The sequence below is a fragment of the Schistocerca cancellata genome, chromosome 3, assembly GCF_023864275.1.
Source record: "Schistocerca cancellata isolate TAMUIC-IGC-003103 chromosome 3, iqSchCanc2.1, whole genome shotgun sequence".
Classification (NCBI taxonomy): Eukaryota; Metazoa; Arthropoda; class Insecta; order Orthoptera; family Acrididae; genus Schistocerca; species Schistocerca cancellata.
The window spans coordinates 439,770,347-439,784,467 of NC_064628.1; the positions used below are offsets into that span (position 1 = coordinate 439,770,347).

Sequence of the window (14,121 nt, forward strand, 5' to 3'; positions counted from 1 at the left end):
GTTATGAAGTTTGTCATTGAAGTCTTGGTGAATCTTCCCTTCTTAAATCCTTGTTGTGCCTCATTTAAGTTGTTATGCTTCTCTATGAAGTTTATAAATCCATCTTTAATCACTGCTTTTACTATTTTAGACAGAACAGGTGTGATAATTATGGGCCTATAGTTTCTGGAGTCTCCTTTATCCTCTCCTTTGAATACTGGCACAACATTACTCATCTTTAAACATTTTGCGAATACTCCTTGGTTCATTATTAAATTTATCAGGAATGCTAGAGGCTCAGCAAGACTAGCACAGTGTTTGACCGTTTTTACTGGCATGCCATCCAGACCTTCTGCATTTTTATTTTTTAGTTCTCCAATTTTTTTTAAAAACTTCATATTTATCTGTAGGGAGGAGTTATAAACTCTTGGCCACCTTTTTGGGACTTTGCATTCTTTTTGTTACTGATGTGTCTTGTTTTAGAAGTTTCTCCACTATAGCTATATAATAGTGCTGGTTGAAAATATTGCACACTTGTGAATCGGTCACTTCTTTCCCTTCCCTTGTCAATGCTGTGTTTGTATCTTTAAAGGCATGTGATTCTTTTCTGCTTTCAATTATATAATTCCAGACTGTTTTAGAGATGTTAGAAGAAGATTGTATTTCAGGTTTTTGGTGGCTGGCCTTTGCTTCCCTTATCATGCTAATGTACGCTTTCTTCCTACACTTGTATGCCTCATGATATGTTTCAAAGAGTTGAGTCAGTTCATCTCTAGCTTTTTTAATTTCTGTGGTGAACAATTTTTTTGTTTGGGTTACCCCTAACAGTTCTGCATATTTTAGGACAAGTTGTATCTATATGGTGCTTAATACAACACAGAAGATTCCCAGCTCTTTCCTACATTGTCGTCTATATAGATATCATCCCACTTTTCTTCTTTTCGCAAAAATTCTAGCCTTCTCAGATTTCTAAGGTTAATTTGTCTAAATTCAGCCACTACATTTTCCTCAGTTTTTATGTGATCTTAATTTTTGTCCAAAATGGTCTACAACAATAGTATTTATAACTTGAACTTTTTGTCTGTCTTTAGGTATATTTTACAGGACGTGGTCTATTAATGAGCTAGATGTTTCTGCATGTCTTGTTGGATTTGTTCCATGACACTGGAGATTTTTATGTCCTTAAAATGTCTTGAAAACTTTTTGTGTAGCCACTGGCATTAAGCATATTTAAGTCACCAGCTATTATTACATAAGTTTATTGCTTTGTGACTTTATGCAGTAGCACACCATTTTCCAGTAAAAACTTTCTATGTATGAGCTAGGTGATCGGTATATTCCTCTTACAAGGCATTTTTCCTCCACGAAGTTTATTTGTACTGATGCTGATTCAAAGCAAAATTCTGTACAGTTTGTGATCTGTGGAGTGCAATCCCCTACTTTGCTGTCTACATATATTGCTAATCTCACACTTTTACGTACAGTTCTGCAATAATATGCTACATTTTTATGTCCCATTAGATTGAAGAACTTTAATTCATTCTCCTTTAAACCAAGCTCAGTTATTATGAAAATGTTGGACGCTTCAGCAGCTAATAACACTTCTAAATCTTCTGACTTGTTGGATGCAAATTGAACATTTTGATGCAGTATTTTTAAATTGAATTTCTTTGAATCTATTGCTCTATTTATTATACTGGTTTTTCCCTCCCGCTTGGTATCAAAAATTTTGGCCCTTCTGTGAGGGCGCCCTGTTCTTAGTGCTTCTTAACATAGGTCCAGGTGCTGCTGTCAGATCTACTGTTGATGTTTGCACTACTTTTGCTATTGATGCTGCAAATACTACTTCCCTGGACACTGGTATGGTGACCCTTCATTCCAAAAAAAAAAAAAAAAAAAAAAAAAAAAAACTTCTTGTTTGTAATCTAGGGCAATAGGATCCGCTTCTTTGCTAGGTTTGTAGAACAGTTCACGTAACTGAGAAACTTCCTTTTACACGGCTTTCCTTTTCTATTTAGGTGTAGGCGTGGTCTGCGTGACCATCATGGTTCATTTCACTAAGGTCTACCAATTCTACGTAGTTAAATTTGTCACACCATTTTTTAAACTCAGAATTGTAGGTACAACGTCACTTCTTCGTCTACACACGACCATATTGGCAGATCATGTCGCACTGGAACAGCTGTGGTGACAACAACATTTGTAGTAAACAATTTTGGCAATATGTTTCGGAAACATAGCAGGGCAGTCTTGCTTTCGCTTGCATATACATCGTTTCCGCCGCCAATAAGCACGGCGTGATCGTCTCTTTTTAGTTAGCTTGCATCCGTTGCAGTATTTTCCAGCACTACATTTGACTTGGCACTAGACTTTAATTTCGCGAAAACCGAATGTTTTGAATGCATACTCTCACGTAAGCATGGGCGGAGGTTTTTTCCATGACCATCGGTGTACATTTTGATTTTTTTTCGGGAGTGTTTTCATTGTTTTTCTGTTTTCCTGCTCTGGTTTTATTATCATGGCCAATGTCTAGTGCTGAAAAGTTGTTTGTCAGCTGTACATGCTGAAATTATTTGCAAGTTTTGCTCGGCACACGCCACATTTTCTGCGCGGAATAACCGGTAATCGTAACGTTTTCTTGTGATAGATGGTGTTCCCGAGAGAGTGCGTTATGTTTCAAATCGAGCTCTTTATACTTACTCTCAAGTTTGCTGTATTTTGAACTGATTGTCTCCAGATCGTCTGTTAACACACTTACAATTTTTTCTTTTGAGATTAGAGTGTCCATTACTTCCAGGCACTGAAAGCATGTCCACTAATGTTCGTCTTTTATATATTTCAGGTCCACTTTTACACATTTTTTGTGGTACCAGCCCTTGCAGTCAATGCACAGTATACCTTTTTTCACAGATTTTACACACATCACTATCGTATTTTGATGTTATTGAGACATAACCACATGAATGACTTTCACAGGTCGCCATCTTGCCCCATCTTCCTCCTGAATGCATGCTGCACTGTTGTGAAACATAGACATATCGCATAGCCCAACAGACGCTTTGTTGCCATTTTGTCAAGTCACTGCACTTGTAATGCTAACTGGTATGCGTAATGTAAACTCAGTAAGTTCACAGTTCTGTTCTTACATCAATCATATTTGTAAATTTACTACTTTGAAAAATATAGAACTTTGATTACCGTATTAATATTATTATTATTATTCTGATTTTGTTCACTTGGAACATTTATTACGTACCCTAAAAAATTCACTCTGTAGGCCAACAACTTTTATATCGTTCCGTTACCTTTGCTAAGTTTTACACTACCTGTTGGGTTTTGTCTCAGGATCTTCGGCCAACATTGAACAGTTCTGATTTTTTACCAGCACAAGTGGCTGACATTGCCAAAGGTTCATCCTTCGTTGCTGGTGGCAGACTGGAATAGAATCTGCAGGCAAAAGATTATAGGTTTGTAGCATGCCAGTATATGAGAACTTTTCCTTGATAATCAACACTGTTGTTTTCACCTTGTTACCTGCTATTAGTCATTTGCTGTAGCATGGGAATCCAGGATCCATTTACCTTGAAGCTTCCTACTTTCCTGTTAAAAGTATTGTCATGTTTGTGAACAAGAAATGCTAAAGGTAAAATGAGCCTGGATTCTCTTGCTGCAGTGAATGACTAAAGCAGATTTAAGCGAAGAACCACAGCTATAAAGAGCAATGAAAAAGTCTCAAACATTGAAGTGACAACACTTTCAATTTACATTAGCTGAAGGTCCTGAGGCGAAAGCCAACAGGCAATATATCAATAAATTGCCACGAAAAACTCAGTTTTGTATATCTAATTGTGAAGCCTGTATTTCAGTGATGACTGCATTCTTCGTCATTTAAGAATGTGGAGACAAAACTCGTTTTAATAAATTTGCAGGCAAAATTTTATTTGCTGGCAGTATTACATAGTAATATAAAGATAATATGCATTCCAACATGATGAGGAATTTAGATGGAAGCTCTGCACAGAATAAATCCATATGTAAGAAATAATAAAATGCATCAAAATATGAAAGAATTGTTACAGGAAAATAAATCTTGTTTTTCAGCACTTCTGGCGATTGCTGCTGCCGGACTGTTTGCTCTGCAAACAGACCGCAAAGATAGCTTCAGGGTCACCAGGGGGGAGTCATTTTACATACAGGTCTGTATTATTTCTTTGACTTCTGTACTTATGCATGAATGTGTAAATCAGCACAACCTGCTGTAATTCTTTATTATTGGGTGAGTGCATAAATTTGATGCACTTTGCCATAAGTTTAACAAATTAAAACAGAGACATCACTATTTACAACAGTGTTGACAACTCTGGGGTAACTTTTTGGTTCTGCAACTGAAGAAATAACACAGTTTTGAGGTGAAGACCTTGTTGATCCATGTTCAGAGTGCATTGTCATCAAAAAAGGAAGTTCCTTGAAGGTTGTTCAATACAGAACAGGAAAGGTGAAAATCTGAGGTTGCAAGATCAGGTGAATAAGGTGGGTGCAGAATGACTTTCCAATCCAACTCCTGTATAGTATTTTTTGTCACTCTAACAGAATGTGGGTGGTCATTATCTTGGAGTAGTATCATTTCACAAAGTCTTTCTGGTCATTGTTCTTGAATTGCATCTGCAAGATGTTCTCATTTCTTGAAAATAAATATCATCAGTGATGGCTACATGCAGAACATTTATAAGGTGGTCAGCTTTTCCTCCCCCTTAAAATTTTATTATGCTGTCTGTTAGTCATTTAATTTCACTGAATTAAGTGATCAAAAATTTTAGCTGCAATGTTGTGTACCCCTTAATGTGGAGTAATAAATGTCATTTTTCGCTTCTGGCAGTGTAATTATGTACATCATTGTGCCTTTTGAACTGCAGTGGGTTATTTACAACAAATGTCATGATGGAATAAAGATACTGTGTACCAGTATTCAGAATGCGCAGCTCCTGGAACAGATGTATACATGATGATAATTAATGTGCACAATGTATTGTTCTTAGATCTCATTTTTGGGCAATGAAGGTTTATTTTCTTAAAGCTGAGTTATTCCAAAACATTATTCCATACAATGTTATTGAATGAAAATATGTAAAATATGTTAACTCACTAATTTGTCTATTCCCAAAAAAAAAGTTGTTTTAGGAGTTCCAAAATATGCTTTTCCCAGTTTAATTTATTATTAATATGGACATGTAAAAATTTTGAAGTTTCAACTCTGTTTATTATTTTGTCACTGTTTGTTACATTTATCACTGGTGTTGTACCTCTAGATGTGCAGAATTGAGTATGTTCTGTTTTTTTCAAAAATTAGAGGGAGATCATTTTTTTCTTTTTTAAATAGAGGGAGGTCATTCACAGAGAACTATTCAGTGTCTATCACTTCTTCTGTTGCTCTACATATGCATTAACTGAGTACAGTATTAATCTCACCTAAAAAATTAGCTTCTTCTGCTTGTTGTAGGCTCTATTAGACAGATCATTTACATACATGCAAGGCCATTTTAAGGCCCAAGCAACACAAGCCATCATTTGGGACATCAAACTGAAAGGGACACCACAGTCACCACATTTGCACAATTTCTCTAAATGATGTAACACAATTGGTAGCAGGGGTAACAGAGGTGACCAAGTGCAAGATTTGTATACAGTCAGTATCACAAGTAGCAGCAAAAACTGATACAGTAAAAGTGTACAAGGGAAAAGGTGGGTGGGAAAGGGATGCCAGATGATAAGTCAGTTGTGAAGAAAACAGGTGCTACATATATGAGAAACAATGGTGGGCCTAAGACTGAGCCTTAGAGAACACATACGTGATTTCCCCCCCCCCCCCCCCCCAATCAGAGAAATCACCCCTGATTACATTTGTTAAATTACTAAGTACAACTTGCTGCACTATTTTGGTTCAATATGACACTAACCATTGGTTGGCTATATCATCAGTCCCATAAAATCTCAACTAATATAATGTGACATTGTAGTTCAAATGCCTTAGATAGGTCACAGAAAATACCAAATGGTGTTATTTTATTATCTAATGCTTGTAAAAATCTGTTGAAAAACCGAAACTGTGATTTACTGAGGATAATATTGTTGCTCAGGTGGGATACTGTTCTAGAATACATTACCTTTTCAAAAACTATGGAAAATGATGTCAGCAGTGGAACAGGTCAATAGTTATTGACATCTCTCCCATCACCTTTCTTGTAGGAGTGTTTAACAATGGCATATTTCAACCTCTCTGGAAAAATGCCTTGAGTAAGTGTTGCATTACATATTGCAGATGAGACTGGCCTTTAGTACTCTATTGGAAACAGAGTACTAAATCCTTATGAGCTTTCATTTTTCAGGGTATATATTATTTTATTAATATCAAAGGGAGAAGTTTCTGATACATTCATATGATTCAATTTTATGAGAGCTGCTTTTTCAACATACTGCTGTGCTTTTTCTCTTGAATATTTTGTTTCTGTATTTGCCTCTGTATTTAAGAAATGATTTTTAAAAACATTTGTTATATATGACTCTTCATTTATTGCCTCTCATTTAAGTTAATAGTGATGTTATTGTGTTCGTTGGCTGGTAGTCCTGTCTATCATTTCCTTATATTCCATATAGCCTTAAGGGGACTGGTCTGTGAATACCAGGGGAAACCTGAAAAAAATTGTCAGTTTTCTAAACAGTGTAACTCAAAGAATAAGATTTGTAAGCCCATATAATGCTTACCATCTTTTAAGACATCTTTTGGGAACATTTTTACATATGAACCACAGCTTTCACTCTCACACTTTCTTTTTAATTGTATTATTTTGTTGCAAGTGAAATAAACCATGATGATTATTTATCTACATCACAGGTATACGTTACTCACGTTACTCAAAACACAAACAATGTAGAAGGTTTATTTTTTCCCTGTCAGTTCTTCACACTATTATCTTTAAAGCAGACTACAGAAAAGATGGTGCTGTCATAGATGGCAGTAAAAAAAAATCTTAAATATGATTATCAAAAATTTTATAAATGAATTCAGGGTTTTTCTTGAAAGAAGCATTTTATTTTCAAAGTTAAGTCACAAACATAATCTACTTCTAAGTTAAGCATGTTTTAAGACAGCATACAAATTTTCAGCTCTCTGACTTTAATATGTTTTAGCCAAAGTATACCAGAACATGAAAAAATTTAACTTCTGGGAAATTCATATTAAAGTTAAAAAGTTAACACTTGCTTTTTCTATTAAATTTGGATGGCACTAATGCATTCCAGGTCCATATTCAACTTGTTCCCTGTGTTGTTATTTCTCCCTTCTCTTATTCACACTACTTTTTCTTATTCTTGCTTCTTAGGTGGCTTCCAACACTGATTTTTCTGAGCTCTATGCATATTTAGTCCACCAGGCACTCCCATCATTTCCATGACATTAAGCCTCAACACTGCACCTTGACTGAAACATAGAACAGTGTCTAGCACACCTATTTTCAAAGTATTTAGTCCTACTAGTATAGTTTTTGGTATCTGTTCCCATAAACAATTGTAGAAACGTTCATTTGGATTTTGAACTCTGCCATGTAAACATTTCTCTAATAATCTTGTGTCACTAAGATCCCTATATTCAGGTTTTATAACTTCCATTATAGCAAATGGCAGAGAATGTTTATGGTTGTAGGCCTCACCTTGAGTAACAACCCTCTGTTAGCCACACCATGAATCACTGCCCAGTGGGTGGAGGGCATCACATGGGTTGTCATCTGTGGAGGATTTAGGTAGACTATACTGTCTTTTTCATTCCCTCAAGGTCATTTTTATTTTGTCTTATGGCTTTTCCATAATAATCCTGCAACCTGTCTATTTCTTCATCAGTAAGCTGACCATGTCCACTAATGTACTTACCATCAGCTAATTTCTTTCCCTTCAGATTCCTCTTCAAGTTCTTCAATCTTGTATCTAACTTTTGCTTGACATGTCCAACACATTTCATTTTTTCATTTTTTTGTGTCAGCAAAAGGTCTGGATTCCAAACTTTTTGGTACCCTTTTGAGTTTCCATCTCCTAGGTAAGATGTATGCATCATACCATATTTCTCCACTGAACTGTGACATATCTTCACAACTCCTGATTCCATCCCTCCACTATAATCACTAAAATTAATCAAACATTTATGACTTTCAGTTCCAGTAGTACAGCCATGACAGTACTTGGTAATACATTTCACTTCAGTGACTTTACCATTGTCCAAGGAGGTAGCTGTCAATACATCACTTAAACCATGGACTCTTCGTTGCCAGGATGCATCCAGTGCTGTAGACATACATGTATTGCTGTCATTCATGTCTACACTTTTCTGAACAGCATTTTTCATACTACCACTTGCTACTTCTTCTAAAGTCTGTAGAATAATTTTATTGTCCTGTCAAACCTTGTAGGGGGAGGTAAGTTCATAAGAGCACAGAAAATTTGTGCACTTCTGTACCCTTTGCCTATACACCTCATAGCATAAGCAAGTTTAATATTTGTGTTATACACTCTCTGTTTAGTTATGCCACAAGTATAACCACATTCATTTAAATCATAAAAAATTGCAAACAATTCTTAATTTTGATGCATGACCTCTTCTAACATGTATCTCCTCAACTACCATCACGTCTATTGCCACATTGCTTACACTGCAAAGCTTTATTCGTTAGTTCAGATATAACACAACTTGGATCAGTAGTTGTTGTCTCTATTTTACAAGCATTAATACTATCAAGCTCATTGTCCCAATATTTCAGTTTTAACTTTGAAGCACTTGGAGTAGTTGCAGCTGATTCAACTGTTGTATCATGTTGTATTTTGGTATTAGCAGAGTTAATCTGTTTGGTGAACAAATTTCCATAAAACTTCCCATTGCTTTCAAGTAGAATAAGAAACTCATGCACACAATTACTTCATTATAAACAAAATATTTGGGCCAAAATAACAGCAAACAATAACTAAGCTCTCTGTATCCGAAAGATAAGCAACTGTAAAGCTTTCGTAGGTTAGCCAACTTCAGGAACTAAAAAGTCACAAAAACGAAACAAATGAGAGCAAAACATTATTTTTTAAAGAGCTGACTGTGTGTCGCGGGGACGTTGTGGTGCATGCAGCAACTTTTAAATTCCTATAATTTTGCTACTTTCTGTACTCCATTTTTTCCTGGAAATAAACTTTTTCTCATTCAGAAAACTACAGATAATTTTTTTAAGATGCAAATTAAAAGATCATTTTTTGACAGTTATTTACGTACAAGTCCTCCTAAGTCTGTTTTTGGAATTATTGATGTTTGACATAATGTGCACGTTCTTTGATTTTCTAATAACTTTCCTTAGTAATTTTGAGTAGTTTTTTAGTGAGCAAATATTGTAGGATATATACTTGTTCTTACTAACTGATACAATTTCCTTTTTCTTTTACAAGATACATTAATCTCTCCAGTAGTCCATGGTCTTGTACATGGCTGTTTAATGCTCTTTCTTATTAGCTATGTAGAAAGCTATCTTTGAATAATGATATGAATTTATCTTGGAAGAGATTAAATTTTATGTCAATATTTTTTTCATTATAAATGACATTCCAGATCATCTCTTTTAAATTATTCTTAAAAACATTTGTTATGGAGTCATTAATTATTCTAAGTGATTTCCACTGAGGAATATCTACTGCAAGGTACTGTATCATTTACCCTAACTGCATCATAATCAGAGTGAGCATTTGCTACTGGGTCTATAGTTATTTCCTTGCTTTGAGTTTCATCAAAGAAAACATTATCATTTAGAATCCTAATGCCTTTATCTGCCTGTGTTAGGAAGTTAATTACTGAGATTTAGTTTTAGGATCCATATAAGGTCTCCAGATAACTTTTCCTGTCATAATCCTTTAGAAAATCTACACTGAAATCACCACAAACTATTAACTGCTTGCTGCTGTCTGACGGATAGCTTAGTAAGGAATCCAAACATCACATAAACAGTTCAAATTTACAGTTACAATGGAAAGTAAATGGCTTTTTTTTTCAGTAATAGTTCAAGAGCACATACTTCTATGAGCTAGTTACTGTGAAATCTACTTATCTCGATGTTCTTAAACTTGTGTTTTGTCTTTAATAGATATAACAATGGAAGAAAGTTCTTTAAGTAGTGAAGTACATCCCAGTGTTTTGAATAAAATGCTGTTGATAACTGGGATGTTTTTTGTTTTGTTGCAGATTGTTACAATCGTGCTAGACTTCGCCCTGTTTGTGCTAGCTCTGTATGATATGATCTTCACACGAAGAGCTGGAGGTGACCCAACAATGACTAATCAGGATCCTAGAGGGGATGCTGCCACTACTTTTAACAACCCAGGCTTCCGTGAAAGTCGAAATAGAGCACCAATTTCAATGACAGATGCAAGTGGAAAACCATATTCTCAGTCACCACCAATTGCCAGTAATGGTAGTGTGCAATCAGTGACCACAACTTCATCCAATGGTTCCACCATAGGTTCGGGACCAAGGAGCCCACTGAGGTCAAGTCTGAAGAAGCCAAGGCCCAAACAAGATGGAATGGGAATTCAAAATCCAGGGTTTAGTGGACACTCACCAACATTTTCAAGAAATGGAAGTGTTAAAAAGACAGTCCGCATCCAAACACATAGCACAGCAGTGTGAGTTAATTAATATTATGCAAAAAAGCATTTCCACACAATAAGGAAAACTGTCGCTGAAGACACTAATGTGCTTAGCAAGATGTGTTACACTTTTGAGACATCTTAACTGATTTTGAACAAATGTGATGACTTAACAGTGATAGATGTGAAATGATTGTAATGACAAAGTTAAATTTTCTGTACTGTAAGCAAAGTTTTTGCACGTTAAAATCCACATAAATTGTTTCAGTATTAGCACATTTCCCATTCTATGTGTGACATTGGTCTAGGAGTAAAAAGACATTTTATTTTTGTCAGTGTTTTTACATTTCTGTAAAACTTTAACATGCTGAATATGTTAAATTGTTTTCTTCATGCCAAGCTTATCTTTTCATGATTATACATACAAATATTTTCTAATTTAACTATTCCAGAAAAATATTGTAGCATATATATGAGACGCATTTCTTCAGTGTATTGTTTTCCATTCAGTTATATTTGTAGCCCTTAAATAAATAAAAGTTCAGATAAAATATAACTAAAAAGGAAACTGTAAGAAGTGGCACTTCTGAGTAAATGTTAGGGGCTGATATTAGCTCCTGGAGGATAAAAATCATCCATTCATTATGTTTAAAAGCAAAAGGCTCATGTGTGAGAAAATGTTGTGGAGCATTATTTTAGTACTTGTTGTCTTATCATAATCAACTGATAATTTCTGTAATACTAACACTTGTAACCAAAATGAACTTTTTTTTTTTTTGGCACACCATATTATTTCTCTTTATACGGTGCTGGAAGTTTTCATTTTGTTCCTTCCCAACATTATTGAGTAAAAAATTTAATACAGCATAAATGGAAAGTCTTACTGTAAAAGCAGCTTTCCTTCTATAAAGTAACTGTTCACTACATTTGATAAGGCATAACATAAAATATGTATCAGTTATCTGCATTCTGGCAGAACAAATACAATGACAACAGTCAAACGAATGAAGAGGACAGTATCTTCACCACTGTATTTAGCATGCTACTTATCCTCTGTGAGGTATCGATAAGCATGCGCTTGTCTTTTCTATCAGATTGAAAGAATTCAGAGAAACCATTCCCGAAAGACTGAATCTGAATTCTTTCACACAGCCATTTTCTCTCATTGTGTGAAGTCCATATAACTTATGTTCCAAAGACATTAAATGTATTTGCTTTGTAATATCAGCATTAGTAAGAACAAAACTGGAGTCAGTGACATTATGTAGCTGAATGGGGATCTTAAAATATTACTGTTTTATTGCTTTGTAAAATATTTTAAAATTTGAGGAGTTGTGGTGTATGCAAATGTATTATAATGTATATATAACTTCAATAAATCCGTCCATGTTATCTGCTTCTAAGTTTATTTTATATTGATTTATAGGCAAACAGAACTTCTACTGGCATAAATTCAGTGGTAGTTGTTTGTTGTTATGCTGCTTCTGTAGTCAAAAAACGTTATTCTCATTAACTGATATGCAATACATATTTTTACAGCTTTTATCTGGATTCAGTACTGCCTTCCTTTAGTTTTAATGTTTTTTTCATGCCCCTTATGTCATATGGTCTGAAGGTGTCCATAACACTTGTATGTAATCTACTTAAAATGCTTAAAATGTATTTGTCTCCTTGAATGACACCCATAAGAACAATTAATCAAAAAACTAATTTGCTTGTCAGAAAAGCAGCTTTAGTGGCAAATGCAGTATACTACCAATTTTGTGACTGTGTAAAGTGTACAATAAAACTGCTACAGTGTTTTTTGATCAGATGAGTGCTATGTTGTATGGAACACTACATCACCTCTGACTGACATTCACTACAGTGTTCAAAGAACCCATTCCCAAAAGACTGAATCAAAGTTATTTCACACAGCCATTTTCTCCTGTTGTGTGAAGTTCTTTTTCTTTTTTCTAAAAAAAGTGGATTTATTTATTCTGGTGAGAGTTTCTTGTGTTCTGGCAATGCAAATGATGAACTCACTTTCTTTACCAGTGTACGTGCTGCAAACTATTACACAATACCTCAATCATGTGGTGCTCACATCTAATGACCCCCATGAAGTCCACAAGCTTCAAAACTTTTTTTCTTTGTTTCATCATAAAACCTATTGCACTTTAGAAGTCCTCTAATTCCCTCAGTATAGGTTGCAGAATGGCCTCCATACTGAAATTCCTTCTTGGAGGCATGTCATAATGCAATGTAGTGCAGCTATCAGATTTTTTTTTTATTCTGGAAAGACAAAAACATCTTTCTTCACTGACATCAGCTTCATATGAGTTTCTGAGATCCATTTTGGATGTAGACTTCTCAACACAGTTCTTCAATCAATGTTAAAAACTATTACAAAGACATAAATACTTAGTAATGCATGACTGGTTGTACTTCATTATCCTGGGATCTACAGAACATCTGTCTCATGCAATGGATTATTTCTACATTGAGAATGAGCCAGTTTCAGTATTAAGTGTTTATGGGTGATACCTTTCATGCCAATATTTAAAAAAAAAAAATAGGTATGAATTTTACATTAAACATATTAGTAAAAAATCTTATGTGCTATTTCTGGTAACTATTATTTATTACACTCGACACATTTCACAATGTGAATTCATTCTTTGTGCATCATGATGCATAAAAATTACACCATGAAAGACGTATTAAACATATTTATGTTAGGCAACATGAGGGCAGGTGAAATACTATGGAGGTTAATGATTTTGTGTCAAAGTATCATCTATGTGCTGCACATCTGGTAATTCACTGTCAGACCATCTTACTAGATCGCTGTTTATATGTAGAAATATACCACTACTTTCATAATTGGTGTTCAGAATTTAACAAGCAATTCTTATACTATGATCATTATTGCACAATACTATACACTTGCAAAGATGTCAGTAGATGTGACTCAAACCACAGATGATTCTCAGTATGCAAGATCATACTGTAAAAGTAAACAGAATATACCTTCTCTTGTTTTATATTGTTTGTGTAAAGATGCAGTATATTATGTTACTTGTTATGTCTATTTTAAACTTATATTTACATACTTTTGAATGTATGTTCTGTTTAAGTTATCATATTTTATTTGAAGTTGTATATTTCTATGTGTTAAAATGTGGAAACATATTGCTATTGTATGGTGTTTCATGGTCTGACTAATCAAGGACTTGCAAGTATTTATTCAATAAAAATATATGGTAATTGCCATATTTTCCAATTTTGATGTATCACATAGTTACATCTCAACAATAAAACTATGTGACAATGAAAAAACTATTTTGATGTCTGATTTATCACATTTTAATGTGCCAATAATTGCTAAGGTCTATGTACAATATGTTGAAAGCATAACTTTACCCACAGCTGAATAAAGTGTCATTTTTATGAAATTTCTATAAAAACTCTGTGTACACAATACCTTCATAATATGATCTT

At 34.5% G+C, this 14,121-nt stretch overlaps 1 protein-coding gene across 1 annotated transcript in view; it reads left to right on the top strand.

The window, feature by feature from the left end:
- LOC126176356 (uncharacterized) overlaps window positions 1–12,728 on the top strand; it is a 120,225-nt gene extending 107,497 nt beyond the window's left edge. Inside the window, exons 4-5 of the mRNA XM_049923510.1 lie at window positions 4,081–4,175; window positions 10,235–12,728. Of these exons, the coding sequence (XP_049779467.1) occupies window positions 4,081–4,175; window positions 10,235–10,678 (539 nt within the window). The 3' untranslated portion in view covers window positions 10,679–12,728. The remainder of the gene's footprint in view (window positions 1–4,080; window positions 4,176–10,234) is intronic.
- The last annotated feature ends 1,393 nt before the right edge of the window (window positions 12,729–14,121 follow it).